The sequence below is a fragment of the Megalopta genalis genome, unplaced genomic scaffold (assembly GCF_051020955.1).
Source record: "Megalopta genalis isolate 19385.01 unplaced genomic scaffold, iyMegGena1_principal scaffold0048, whole genome shotgun sequence".
In the NCBI taxonomy this organism is placed as follows: domain Eukaryota; kingdom Metazoa; phylum Arthropoda; class Insecta; order Hymenoptera; family Halictidae; genus Megalopta; species Megalopta genalis.
In genome coordinates, this window is record NW_027476117.1 from 224,568 (window position 1) to 238,509 (window position 13,942).

The window sequence follows — 13,942 nt, forward strand, 5'->3', positions numbered from 1 at the left end:
CAACAGTTGACGTCCTCCTCTGTTGGCGGGCGGCGGGCAATGAAACCAGCATGTACTGGTACACCCGCCGCCCGCCTACTCTCAGCTGCCCGGGGTTTCTCGGCGTGGGCGCGCACGCCGTCCCCGGGCACGTCGGGCGGGATCTGTAAGCTCCCGATCCCGCTCGGCAGCCTCCTTTCGCGACATAACCTCCTCGCAGAAAGAGATTGCTGCCGCCCACTTCCCCGGGCTCTCCAGCATGGCCCCAACTAGGCTGGAGAGTGCGAGGTCGTGGCCGACTTCTCGTTTTAGGACTCGGCGCAGCGCTGAAAAGGCGGGACATTCCTCCAGCGTGTGCTGCGCCGAGTCTTCCTCCGCGCCACAATGGTGGCACACCGTCGTCGCTTCCCGCCCGATGCGACACAGGTAGACACCGAAGCAGCCATGCCCGGTGAACACCTGCGTCGCTCGGTAGGAGAGCCTGCCATGCCGTCTCTCCCGCCACGAGGTGAAGTGCGGCAGGAGAGCCCCGGGGACGCGCTCGCCGGCGTGGGAGCAAAGCTCGGCACGCCATCTGGCGAGCGCTAGTCGCCGGGCCTGGAGCTCGAAGCCCTCGACCGTCTCACGCTCCGGCGGGGCCCCTCGAGCACGGCTGGCGATGCTAGTGCGCCTATAAACATAGGCGCGCACCGCCGCTTGAAGCTCGAAGGGAAGTTCTCCCGCCAGAGCAAGCGCCGCCACGGTAGACGTGGTGCGGTAACCTCTTATGAGGCGGATGGCCATCCGCCTCTGCAGCCGGCGCAACAACAGCGTGTTGCGCCGGTTGGTCATCACGTACGGCGCCCATATTGGGGCACCGTATAAGGCCATAGACCGCACCACGCCCAGGTATAGGCGGCGCACCAAATCTCCCGGTCCCCCGAGGTTGGGCAGCAGGCGGCCCAAAGAGGCCGCTGCCTTTTCGACTCGGGGGACGAGACGGTCGAGATGCGCGTCGAAGCTCCAGCGGCTGTCGAGGATCAGTCCGAGATATTTCAACTCGGACTTCACCTCTACGCAGGCTTCTCCAACCCGGATCCACGATCTGGCCGGTGGCCGAGACCGAGGCCGTCCGTGAAACCAGACAGCCTCGGCCTTCTCCGGGGCTATTTTCAGCCCCAGATCGCGGATCCTCGCGACGACGGCTGCCACCGCAACCTCTGCTCGTCGGATGGTCCTCTCGAAGGTACTCCCGACGGCGACCACCAACGTGTCGTCCGCGTAGCAGACGAGGGTGGCACCGTCGGGCAGGGAGGCCTTCTCCAGGACCGCGTTGTAACCCAGGTCCCACAGGAGCGGTCCTAAAACGGACCCCTGCGGGACCCCGCGGTCCACTTCCCTCCGTATCATCCCGCACCGGCCCGGGTATTCAACCCACCTGTCCCGCAGGTAGGCCCCGATCACCCGCCTCAGATAGGGAGGCACATGGTGATCGACGAGGGCCCCCCTAATGGCGGACCAGGGCAGGGTGTTGAACGCATTGACGATGTCAATGGACACCGCCAAGCACACCCCGCCCCTTTCCACGGCATTGTCCGAGAGGGACTTGAGACGGTCAATAGCGTCTACCGTCGATCGCCCCTCCCGGAAGCCAAACTGGCAGTCCGCGAGATCGGGGCCGTCGCGGGACAGGTGTCTGGAGAGGCGGGCAACAATGATCTTCTCGAAGATCTTGCCCGCCTCATCCAGGAGACAAATGGGCCGGTACGCGGAGGGAGAATCCCCCGGCCTCCCATCCTTCCTCAAGAGGACCATCCGACTTTCTCTCCATAGGTCGGGGAACGTCCCCGACCTCAGGAGCCCAGAGTAGAGGCTCCTCAGCCTCTCCCCCAGGACGCTCGCGGCGAGCAACCAGACCCGGCCGGGGATACCGTCCGGCCCCGGGGCGGTATTCTTGCCCCGGAGCCATTTGACGACCCCGGCCATCTCCTCCGGCGCGACCTCAAGATCCGGGGACCACTCATGTTCCTCTGGCTCAGGGACAGGCCGGGACGCCTCCCCGCTAACGGGGAATAAAGCGTCCACGACCCGCCCGAGCAGCCCCGGATCCAGGCTCTCCGTCACGGGGGGCGCCCAGGGACGCAATCGTCCCAATGCCATCTTGTATGGGCGCCCCCACGGATCTCGGTTCAGAGAGCCGAGGAGATCGCGCCAGGCCTGGTCCTTCGCTCGCCTGATGGCCAGCTGCAGGGCGACCACCTTCTCCCGATATCGCCCGTACAGTTGGGCAGCCAGCACGTCGTCCGTACGTCGTCGTCGACGGGCGCGAGCGTACTGGCGTCGCGCGCGGACGCACTCGGTGCGTAATTCCGCTATCGCGCGCGACCACCAGTACACCGCCTTCCTCGGGAAGACCCTGGCCCGGGGCATGGCGACGTCGCAAATCGACGTCATTGCGCCCCGGAACCGACGGGCCTCCCCATTCCCGTCGACTGGCCCGGCCGGTGTTGCTGGCCAGGCCACGACGTGTGCTGCCGCCATCAGAGCGTCCTGGTCGAGGCGCTTCAGCGCCCACCGCGGCTGAGGCGAACCCGAATCGGCGGGGCGACGACGGGGTGTCGATGGTGGGGCGGCGGAGAGGTCGAGAACTATGTATCTGTGGTCAGACAACGTCTCGACCCCTTCCGCCACCCTCCATCCCGTAATACGGCGCGCGGCCGGGGGCGTTGCCCACGAAAGGTCAACGATGGACCCCCCGTTATGCCGCACGCACGTATGGACCGAGCCCGTGTTCAGAAGACGGAGCTCCAGTCCCGCCGCCCAATCCAGCACCTCCCGGCCCCTCGAGTCAGTCCCGGGGGAACCCCAAGCCGTGGCCTTGGCATTGAAGTCCCCCAGGACCAGCACCGGACGGGGATGGCAGCGGGAGACGCATCTCCCTACCCCGTCCAGATACTGCTCAAACTCTTCGAGGGACCACCTTGGAGGTGCGTATATCGCCACAACCGCGGTGCCGCCCCAATCAACGGCCACGTATCCCGGGCCGCGCTCGATAAGCGAGCACGGCGGGGACCCCGGCCTCCCAGCCCAAATAATCGCGGCGGAGCCAATCGAGTCCCCCATCCAGTGTGGATGTTTGGGGACCCTGTGCGGCTCCGCCACGACTGCCAACCCGGCACCCCGCTCGGCCAGGCATTGAAACAGGAGATCCTGCGCTCTGGCCGAGCAGTTGAGGTTAACTTGTATTATCGGGCCCGGGGGCCCCATTACACAGCCGTGTCCATCGCCGTCACGGCCGCGGATGCGGTGGCGTCTGGGACTTTATTGGTCCCATCCGCCCCTGCGGGTGCGGCGGTAGCATCAGGAGGTGCCGCCTTTTCGTTGCTGGCCACTGTGGTCGCTGCCTTGGCCATCGTGGTTCCCTTCCCTTTTTTATTAAATCTGGCAGACGACCTTTGGCCGCCCCCCTTGCCTCGCCCCGCACCGGCAGGACATGCCCGGCTCCCGAGGCGGTGACCAGACGGCTTGCCCGCGCCCGCACAAAGCGGACAATTGGGCGTGGCCGTACAGGCTGTCACCTTATGGTCCCGACTGCCGCATCTATAGCAGCAGTTGGACCTATCCTCGGCAGAAGTGCACCGCTGACTGGTGTGGCCAACACCAAGGCAACGGTAACACTGCAGGGGCCGGGCACTCAGGGCCTCCACGGCTGCCTGGGTCCAGCCGACAGTTATCCGGCCCGCGACAGCAACCTTGCGAGCGGCCGCGGCAGGACATCGGACCCAGAGGGTGCCCAATCCCGAGGGGGAAGCCCGGATTTCGCCGGTATTGATGTCCCCCTCGCTGCACCCGCCCACGCGGGCAACAGCAGCAGCGACCTCCGCCGGCGTGGTCGAATCGACCAGGCCGCGCACCCTAAGGTCAGCTTTTTTGACCGGACGCGCGACCTTTACGCCGGTGCCTGCCAGCGCTTCCGCCACTTTTGTGGCGAGGACGGTGGCCTTGGCGGCCCCATCGGTGCCAGGGACCTCCAAAATTAACCCCCCAGTCACCGCCCTTCGCGGCCTCAGCGAGGCGATGCCAATTTCTGCCAGGTCAACCTTGGACCTGGCAGTGGCCATCGCCTGCGCGTAAGTAATGTCCACGCCAGACGGAACCGTTATGGTAACCGCTGCTGTGCGTGGCGGTCGAGGAGGCAGGGGTGTCTTCCTGGGGGCCGCCGGGACCACCCGTCCTTTTCTATTCGCGGCCGCAGTGGCCTTGGCAGCCGCCTTTTTGGCCTTCCGGCCAACCACCTGGGACCACGCCTCCTGAGGTGGAGGCGCGGCGGAGTGTGGGGCCAATTCTGCTCGAGGTCGAGCGGGCTCCGTCTGGGCCGCTATAGCCGCCCCAGATTTCCCACCTTTCTTTTTCTTCTTCGCCTTCCGCCCCACCCCGTCCGAAGACTGTGAGGGGACGGACGGCCCAGGGGCCACCGATCGCAGGGCCGAGTCCGTTCGCGGCGCGAGCTCCCTCCTGAATGACGCCAATTTGGCGTCTATCAGGGCGCTTACCTGCACCAGAAAATCTGCAGGCGCAGCCGCATTTGGTGGCGAGGACTTTTCTTGCCCGGAGCGATGGCAATCCCGGGCGCCGACGATCGGCGGCGATACTGAGCCCTCTCCCGGGCGTGGCGGCGGAGGCATTGCGGCAGCAGCCGTTCTCGCCTCCACCACCTGCCGGAGCCGTGCCACCTCCGCCTGCAGCTCCGTCATTTGTCCCCTGAGGACGGCATTTTCGGCCTCCAGGACACGCGTGGCGTCGGTAGCCGACCTAACCGCAAGCTCGGACACCCCCACCCTGCCGTTTAAGGCGGCCACCCTCAGGGCGCGGGCCAAATTGCCCTTCAGCCCCTTTGACACGCCGGAGATCCTGGCCACTTCATCCAGGCTCTCCAATATAGCGGCCGCGACATCCCGCGTCGGACGGTTGCGGAAATTTTCCGCTATATCCGTCTCGTCCGGGAGCGGGACGCTCGACCGCGATGGTCTCGGCACGGGGGCTCCCGGGTCGAATATCGCCGCCACCTCCCTTGCCTCGGCCTCCAGCTGCGAAGCCTCGGCCAGCCTAAGTTTGGCCTCTGCGAGGCCAACATATTCGCCGGTCGTCGGCGGCCGTCCTCTCTTCCTCGCCGACGAAGAGCCCGGGACACTCTGCGATGAGTGGTGGGAGGAGACAGAGAAATCTGACTCCTCCCCGTCATCGCACTCACCAAGGCCCGCTGCGGTCCTCTTTTTACCGCGTGTTGCAGAATGCCTCCGCGACACCGGCTAACCTTGACATAACCTTGACATAACCTTGACATAACCTTGACATAACCTTGACATAACCTTGACATAACCTTGACATAACCTTGACATAACCTTTTTTTTTTTTTTTTTTTTTTATTTTTTTTTTTTTTATTTTTACGTGGAGGAAATCTGCTCGCCAGACACCCCCGCCCCGCCCGGGGGAGCGGGACGAGAGTAGTGTGGGGATCGACCCACTAAAACCTCCACGGCGACCTGAGGACGCAGGACCGATCGCTGGCGATTTAACGGGGGAGCCACGGGAACTCTTGAAGAACACTACCGCGGCTCCCCCTCGCCTGGCCGGCCATCAGGATGGTAACGATGGCGGGCCGCGTCCCGGGGGGAAATAAAATAAATCCTCCCCCCTAAAATCCATTTAAATTCGGCGGCGCGAGGGGTCGCACCCCGCACCGCCCCGACACGGCGACCGCGCGATAGGTGACCAGGGCCCCCGCCATGATCACAGCGGCCGCCGGGGGGACGACGAGTATATTGGAGGAGGATCACAGTTAACCCTCCCCTCCATCAGGCGACTCGTCATCCCCCACTCCCAACAGTGGAGGTCCTCCTCTGTTGGCGGGCGGCGGGCAATGAAACCAGCATGTTCTGGTACACCCGCCGCCCGCCTACTCTCAGCTGCCCGGGGTTTCTCGGCGTGGGCGCGCACGCCGTCCCCGGGCACGTCGGGCGGGATCTGTAAGCTCCCGATCCCGCTCGGCAGCCTCCTTCCGCGACATAACATCCTCGCAGAAAGAGATTGCTGCCGCCCACTTCCCCGGGCTCTCCAGCATGGCCCCAACTAGGCTGGAGAGTGCGAGGTCGTGACCGACTTCCCGTTTTAGGACTCGGCGCAGCGCTGAAAAGGCGGGACATTCCTCCAGCGTGTGCTGCGCCGAGTCTTCCTCCGCGCCACAATGGTGGCACACCGTCGCCGCTTCCCGCCCGATGCGACACAGGTAGACACCGAAGCAGCCATGCCCGGTGAACACCTGCGTCGCTCGGTAGGAGAGCCTGCCATGCCGTCTCTCCCGCCACGAGGTGAAGTGCGGCAGGAGAGCCCCGGGGACGCGCTCGCCGGCGTGGCAGCAAAGCTCGGCACGCCATCTGGCGAGCGCTAGTCTCCGGGCCTGGAGCTCGAAGCCCTCGACCGTCTCTCGCTCCGGCGGGGCCCCTCGAGCACGGCTGGCGATGCTTGTGCGCCCATAAACATAGGCGCGCACCGCCGCATGAAGCTCGAAGGGAAGTTCTCCCGCCAGAGCAAGCGCCGCCACGGTAGACGTGGTGCGGTAACCTCTTATGAGGCGGATGGCCATCCGCCTCTGCAGCCGGCGCAACAATAGCGTGTTGCGCCGGCTGGTCATCACGTACGGCGCCCATATTGGGGCACCGTATAAGGCCATAGACCGCACCACGCCCAGGTATAGGCGGCGCACCAAATCTCCCGGTCCCCCGAGGTTGGGCAGCAGGCGGCCCAAAGAGGCCGCCGCCTTTTCGACTCGGGGGACGAGACGGTCGAGATGCGCATCGAAGCACCAGTGGCTGTCGAGGATCAGTCCGAGATATTTCAACTCGGACTTCACCTCGACGCAGGCTTCTCCAACCCGGATCCACGATCTGGCCGGTGGCCGAGACCGAGGCCGTCCGTGAAACCAGACAGCCTCGGCCTTCTCCGGGGCTATTTTCAGCCCCAGATCGCGGATCCTCGCGACGACGGCTGCCACCGCAACCTCTGCTCGACGGATGGTCCTCTCGAAGGTACTCCCGACGGCGACCACCAACGTGTCGTCCGCGTAGCAGACGAGGGTGGCACCGTCGGGCAGGGAGGCCTTTTCCAGGACCGCGTTGTAACCTAGGTCCCACAGGAAACCTTGACATAACCTTGACATAACCTTGACATAACCTTTTTTTTTTTTTTTTTTTTTTATTTTACGTGGAGGAAATCTGCTCGCCAGACACCCCCGCCCCGCCCGGGGGAGCGGGACGAGGGTAGTGTGGGGTTTGACCCACTAAAACCTCCACGGCGACCTGAGGACGCAGGACCGATCGCTGGCGATTCAACGGGGGAGCCACGGGAACTCTTGAAGAACACTACCGCGGCTCCCCCTCGCCTGGCCGGCCATCAAGGTGGTAACGATGACCGGCCGCGTCCCGGGGGGAAATAAAATAAATCCTCCCCCCTAAAATCCATTTAAATTCGGCGGCGCGAGGGGTCGCACCCCGCACCGCCCCGACACGGCGACCGCGCGATAGGTGACCAGGGCCCCCGCCCTGATCACAGCGGCCGCCGGGGGGATGACGAGTATATTGGAGGAGGATCACAGTTAAACCTCGCCTCCTTCACGCGACTCGTCACCCCCCACTCCCAACAGTGGACGTCCTCCTCTGTTGGCGGGCGGCGGGCAATGAAACCAGCATATTCTGGTACACCCGCCGCCCGCCTACTCTCAGCTGCCCGGGGTTTCTCGGCGTGGGCGCGCACGCCGTCCCCGGGCACGTCGGGCGGGATCTGTAAGCTCCCGATCCCGCTCGGCAGACTCCTTCCGCGACATAACCTCCTCGCAGAAAGAGATTGCTGCCGCCCACTTCCCTGGGCTCTCCAGCATGGCCCCAACTAGGCTGGAGAGTGCGAGGTCGTGGCCGACTTCTCGTTTTAGGACTCGGCGCAGCGCTGAAAAGGCGGGACATTCCTCCAGCGTGTGCTGCGCCGAGTCTTCCTCCGCGCCACAATGGTGGCACACCGTCGTCGCTTCCCGCCCGATGCGACACAGGTAGACACCAAAGCAGCCATGCCCGGTGAACACCTGCGTCGCTCGGTAGGAGAGCCTGCCATGCCGTCTCTCCCGCCACGAGGTGAAGTGCGGCAGGAGAGCCCCGGGGACGCGCTCGCCGGCGTGGGAGCAAAGCTCGGCACGCCATCTGGCGAGCGCTAGTCTCCGGGCCTGGAGCTCGAAGCCCTCGACCGTCTCTCGCTCCGGCGGGGCCCCTCGAGCACGGCTGGCGATGCTTGTGCGCCCATAAACATAGGCGCGCACCGCCGCCTGAAGCTCGAAGGGAAGTTCTCCCGCCAGAGCAAGCGCCGCCACGGCAGACGTGGTGCGGTAACCTCTTATGAGGCGGATGGCCATCCGCCTCTGCAGCCGGCGCAACAATAGCGTGTTGCGCCGGCTGGTCATCACGTACGGCGCCCATATTGGGGCACCGTATAAGGCCATAGACCGCACCACGCCCAGGTATAGGCGGCGCACCAAATCTCCCGGTCCCCCGAGGTTGGGCAGCAGGCGGCCCAAAGAGACCGCCGCCTTTTCGACTCGGGGGACGAGACGGCCGAGATGCGCATCGAAGCTCCAGCGGCTGTCGAGGATCAGTCCGAGATATTTCAACTCGGACTTCACCTCTACGCAGGCTTCCCCAACCCGGATCCACGATCTGGCCGGTGGCCGAGACCGAGGCCGTCCGTGAAACCAGACAGCCCCGGCCTTCTCCGGGGCTATTTTCAGCCCCAGATCGCGGATCCTCGCGACGACGGCAGCCACCGCAACCTCTGCTCGTCGGATGGTCCTCTCGAAGGTACTCCCGACGGCGACCACCAACGTGTCGTCCGCGTAGCAGACGAGGGTGGCACCGTCGGGCAGGGAGGCCTTCTCCAGGACCGCGTTGTAACCCAGGTCCCACAGGAGCGGTCCTAAAACGGACCCCTGCGGGACCCCGCGGTCCACTTCCCTCCGTATCATCCCGTACCGGCCCGGGTATTCAACCCACCTGTCCCGCAGGTAGGCTCCGATCACCCGCCTCAGATAGGGAGGCACCTGGTGATCGACGAGGGCCTCCCTAATGGCGGACCAGGGCAGGGTGTTGAACGCATTGACGATGTCAATGGACACCGCCAAGCACACCCCGCCCCTTGCCACGGCATTGTCCGAGAGGGACTTGAGGCGGTCGATTGCGTCGACCGTCGATCGCCCCTCCCGGAAGCCAAACTGGCAGTCCGCCAGATTTGGGCCGTCGCGGGACAGGTGTCTGGAGAGGCGGGCAACAATGATCTTCTCGAAGATCTTGCCCGCCTCATCCAGGAGACAAATGGGCCGGTACGCGGAGGGAGAATCCCCCGTCCTCCCATCCTTCCTCAAGAGGACCATCCGACTTTCTCTCCATAGGTCGGGGAACGTCCCCGTCCTCAGGAGCCCAGAGTAGAGGCTCCTCTGCCTCTCCCCCAGGACGCTCGCGGCGAGCAACCAGACCCGGCCGGGGATACCGTCCGGCCCCGGGGCGGTATTCTTGCCCCGGAGCCATTTGACGACCCCGGCCATCTCCTCCGGCGCGACCTCAAGATCCGGGGACCACTCATGTTCCTCTGGCTCAGGGACGGGTCGGGGCGCCTCCCCGCTAACGGGGAATAAAGCGTCAACGACCCGCCCGAGCAGCCCCGGATCCAGGCTCTCCGTCACGGGGGGCGCCCAGGGACGCAATCGCCCCAAAGCCATCTTGTATGGGCGCCCCCACGGATCTCGGTTCAGAGAGCCGAGGAGATCGCGCCAGGCCTGGTCCTTCGCTCGCCTGATGGCCAGCTGCAGGGCGACCACCTTCTCCCGATATCGCCCGTACAGCTGGGCAGCCAGCACGTCGTCCGTTCGTCGTCGTCGACGGGCGCGAGCGTAATGGCGTCGCGCGCGAACGCACTCGGTGCGTAATTCCGCTATCTCGCGCGACCACCAGTACACCGCCTTCCTCGGGAAGACCCTGGCCCGGGGCATGGCTACGTCGCAAACCGATGTCATTGCGCCCCGGAACCAACGGGCCTCCCCATTCCCGTCGACTGGCCCGGCCGGTGTTGCTGGCCAGGCCACGACGTGGGCCGCCGCCATCAGAGCGTCCTGGTCGAGGCGCTTCAGCGCCCACCGCGGTCGAGGCGAACCTTCATCGGCGGGGCGACGACGGAGTGTCGATGGTGGGGCGGCGGAGAGGTCGAGAACTATGTATCTGTGGTCAGACAACGTCTCGACCCCTTCCGCCACCCTCCACCCCGTAATACGGCGCGCGGCCTGGGGCGTTGCCCACGAAAGGTCAACGATGGACCCCCCGTTATGCCGCACGCACGTATGGACCGAGCCCGTGTTCAGGAGACGGAGCTCCAGTCCCGCCGCCCAATCCAGCACCTCCCGGCCCCTCGAATCAGTCCCGGGGGAACCCCAAGCCGTGGCCTTGGCATTAAAGTCCCCCAGGACCAGCACCGGACGGGGATGGCAGCGGGAGACGCATCTCCCTACCCCGTCCAGATACTGCTCAAACTCTTCGAGGGACCACCTTGGAGGTGCGTATATCGCCACAACCGCGGTGCCGCCCCAATCGACGGCCACGTATCCCAGGCCGCGCTCGATAAGCGAGCACGGCGGGGACCCCGGCCTCCCAGCCCAAATAATCGCGGCGGAGCCAATCGAGTCCCCCATCCAGTGTGGATGTTTGGGGACCCTGTGCGGCTCCGCCACGACTGCCAACCCGGCACCCCGCTCGGCCAGGCATTGAAACAGGAGATCCTGCGCTCTGGCCGAGCAGTTGAGGTTAACTTGTATTATCGGGCCCGGGGGCCCCATTACACAGCCGTGTCCATCGCCGTCACGGCCGCGGATGCGGTGGCGTCAGGGACTTTAGTGGCCCCATTCGCCCCCGCGGGTGCGGCGGTAGCATCAGGCGGTGCCGCCTTTTCGTTGCTGGCCACGGTGGTCGCTGCCTTGGCCATCGTGGTTTCCTTCCCTTTTTTATTGAATCTGGCAGACGACCTTTGGCCGCCTACCTTGCCTCGCCTCGCACTGACAGGACACGCCCGGCCGCCGAGGCGGTGACCAGAAGGCCTGCCCGCGCCCGCACAAAGCGGACAATTGGGCGTGGCCGTACAGGCTGCCACCTTATGGTCCCGACTGCCGCATCTATAGCAGCAGTCGGACCTTGACATAACCTTGACATAACCTTGACATAACCTTGACATAACCTTGACATAACCTTGACATAACCTTTTTTTTTTTTTTTTTTATTTTACGTGGAGGAAATCTGCTCGCCAGACGCCCCCGCCCCGCCCGGGGGTGCGGGACGAGGGTAGTGTGGGGTTTGACCCACTAAAACCTCCACGGCGACCTGAGGACGCAGGACCGATCGCTGGCGATTCAACGGGGGAGCCACGGGAACTCTTGAAGAACACTACCGCGGCTCCCCCTCGCCTGGCCGGCCATCAGGATGGTAAGGATGGCCGGCCGCGTCCCGGGGGAGATATAATCCTCCCCCCTAAAATACAATTAAATTCGGCGGCGCGAGGGGTCGCACCCCGCACCGCCCCGACACGGCGACCGCGCGATAGGTGACCAGGGCCCCCGCCCTGATCACAGCGGCCGCCGGGAGGACGACGAGTATATTGGAGGAGGATCACAGTTAACCCTCGCCTCCTTCAGGCGACTCGTCATCCCCCACTCCCAACAGTGGAGGTCCTCCTCTGTTGGCGGGCGGCGGGCAATGAAACCAGCATGTACTGGTACACCCGATCCCGCTCGGCAGCCTCCTTCCGCGACATAACCTCCTCGCAGAAAGAGATTGCTGCCGCCCACTTCCCCGGTCCCTCCAGCATGGCCCCAACTAGGCTGGAGAGTGCGAGGTCGTGGCCGACTTCTCGTTTTAGGACTCGGCGCAGCGCTGAAAAGGCGGGACATTCCTCCAGCGTGTGCTGCGCCGAGTCTTCCTCCGCGCCACAATGGTGGCACACCGTCGTCGCTTCCCGCCCGATGCGACACAGGTAGACACCGAAGCAGCCATGCCCGGTGAACACCTGCGTCGCTCGGTAGGAGAGCCTGCCATGCCGTCTCTCCCGCCACGAGGTGAAGTGCGGCAGGAGAGCCCCGGGGACGCGCTCGCCGGCGTGGGAGCAAAGCACGGCACGCCATCTGGCGAGCGCTAGTCTCCGGGCCTGGAGCTCGAAGCCCTCGACCGTCTCTCGCTCCGGCGGGGACCCCCGAGCACGACTGGCGATGCTAGTGCGCCTGTAAACATAGGCGCGCACCGCCGCCTGAAGCTCGAATGGAAGTTCTCCCGCCAGAGCAAGCGCCGCCACGGTAGGCGTGGTGCGGTAACCTCTTATGAGGCGGATGGCCATCCGCCTCTGCAGCCGGCGCAACAACAGCGTGTTGCGCCGGCTGGTCATCACGTACGGCGCCCATATTGGGGCACCGTATAAGGCCATAGACCGCACCACGCCCAGGTATAGGCGGCGCACCAAATCTCCCGGTCCCCCGAGGTTGGGCAGCAGGCGGCCCAAAGAGGCCGCCGCCTTTTCGACTCGGGGGACGAGACGGTCGAGATGCGCATCGAAGCTCCAGCGGCTGTCGAGGATCAGTCCGAGATATTTCAACTCGGACTTCACCTCTACGCAGGCTTCTCCAACCCGGATCCACGATCTGGCCGGTGGCCGAGACCGTGGCCGTCCGTGAAACCAGACAGCCTCGGCCTTCTCCGGGGCTATTTTCAGCCCCAGATCGCGGATCCTCGCGACGACGGCTGCCACCGCAACCTCTGCTCGTCGGATGGTCCTCTCGAAGGTACTCCCGACGGCGACCACCAACGTGTCGTCCGCGTAGCAGACGAGGGTGGCACCGTCGGGCAGGGAGGCCTTTTCCAGGACCGCGTTGTAACCCAGGTCCCACAGGAGCGGTCCTAACACGGACCCCTGCGGGACCCCGCGGTCCACTTCCCTCCGTATCATCCCGCACCGGCCCGGGTATTCAACCCACCTGTCCCGCAGGTAGGCCCCGATCACCCGCCTCAGATAGGGAGGCACCTGGTGATCGACGAGGGCCTCCCTAATGGCGGACCAGGGCAGGGTGTTGAACGCATTGACGATGTCAATGGACACCGCCAAGCACACCCCGCCCCTTGCCACGGCATTGTCCGAGAGGGACTTGAGGCGGTCGATTGCGTCGACCGTCGATCGCCCCTCCCGGAAGCCAAACTGGCAGTCCGCCAGATTTGGGCCGTCGCGGGACAGGTGTCTGGAGAGGCGGGCAACAATGATCTTCTCGAAGATCTTGCCCGCCTCATCCAGGAGACAAATGGGCCGGTACGCGGAGGGAGAATCCCCCGTCCTCCCATCCTTCCTCAAGAGGACCATCCGACTTTCTCTCCATAGGTCGGGGAACGTCCCCGTCCTCAGGAGCCCAGAGTAGAGGCTCCTCTGCCTCTCCCCCAGGACGCTCGCGGCGAGCAACCAGACCCGGCCGGGGATACCGTCCGGCCCCGGGGCGGTATTCTTGCCCCGGAGCCATTTGACGACCCCGGCCATCTCCTCCGGCGCGACCTCAAGATCCGGGGACCACTCATGTTCCTCTGGCTCAGGGACGGGTCGGGGCGCCTCCCCGCTAACGGGGAATAAAGCGTCAACGACCCGCCCGAGCAGCCCCGGATCCAGGCTCTCCGTCACGGGGGGCGCCCAGGGACGCAATCGCCCCAAAGCCATCTTGTATGGGCGCCCCCACGGATCTCGGTTCAGAGAGCCGAGGAGATCGCGCCAGGCCTGGTCCTTCGCTCGCCTGATGGCCAGCTGCAGGGCGACCACCTTCTCCCGATATCGCCCGTACAGCTGGGCAGCCAGCACGTCGTCCGTTCGTCGTCGTCGACGGGCG

General features: G+C 65.0%; 1 protein-coding gene across 1 annotated transcript in view; it reads right to left on the reverse strand.

The window, feature by feature from the left end:
• Positions 1-13,942, reverse strand: part of LOC143261349 (uncharacterized) — a 170,800-nt gene that overhangs the window by 36,108 nt on the left and 120,750 nt on the right. Inside the window, exon 3 of the mRNA XM_076527851.1 lies at positions 606-2,217. Coding sequence (XP_076383966.1) covers positions 606-2,217 — 1,612 coding nt within the window. The remainder of the gene's footprint in view (positions 1-605; positions 2,218-13,942) is intronic.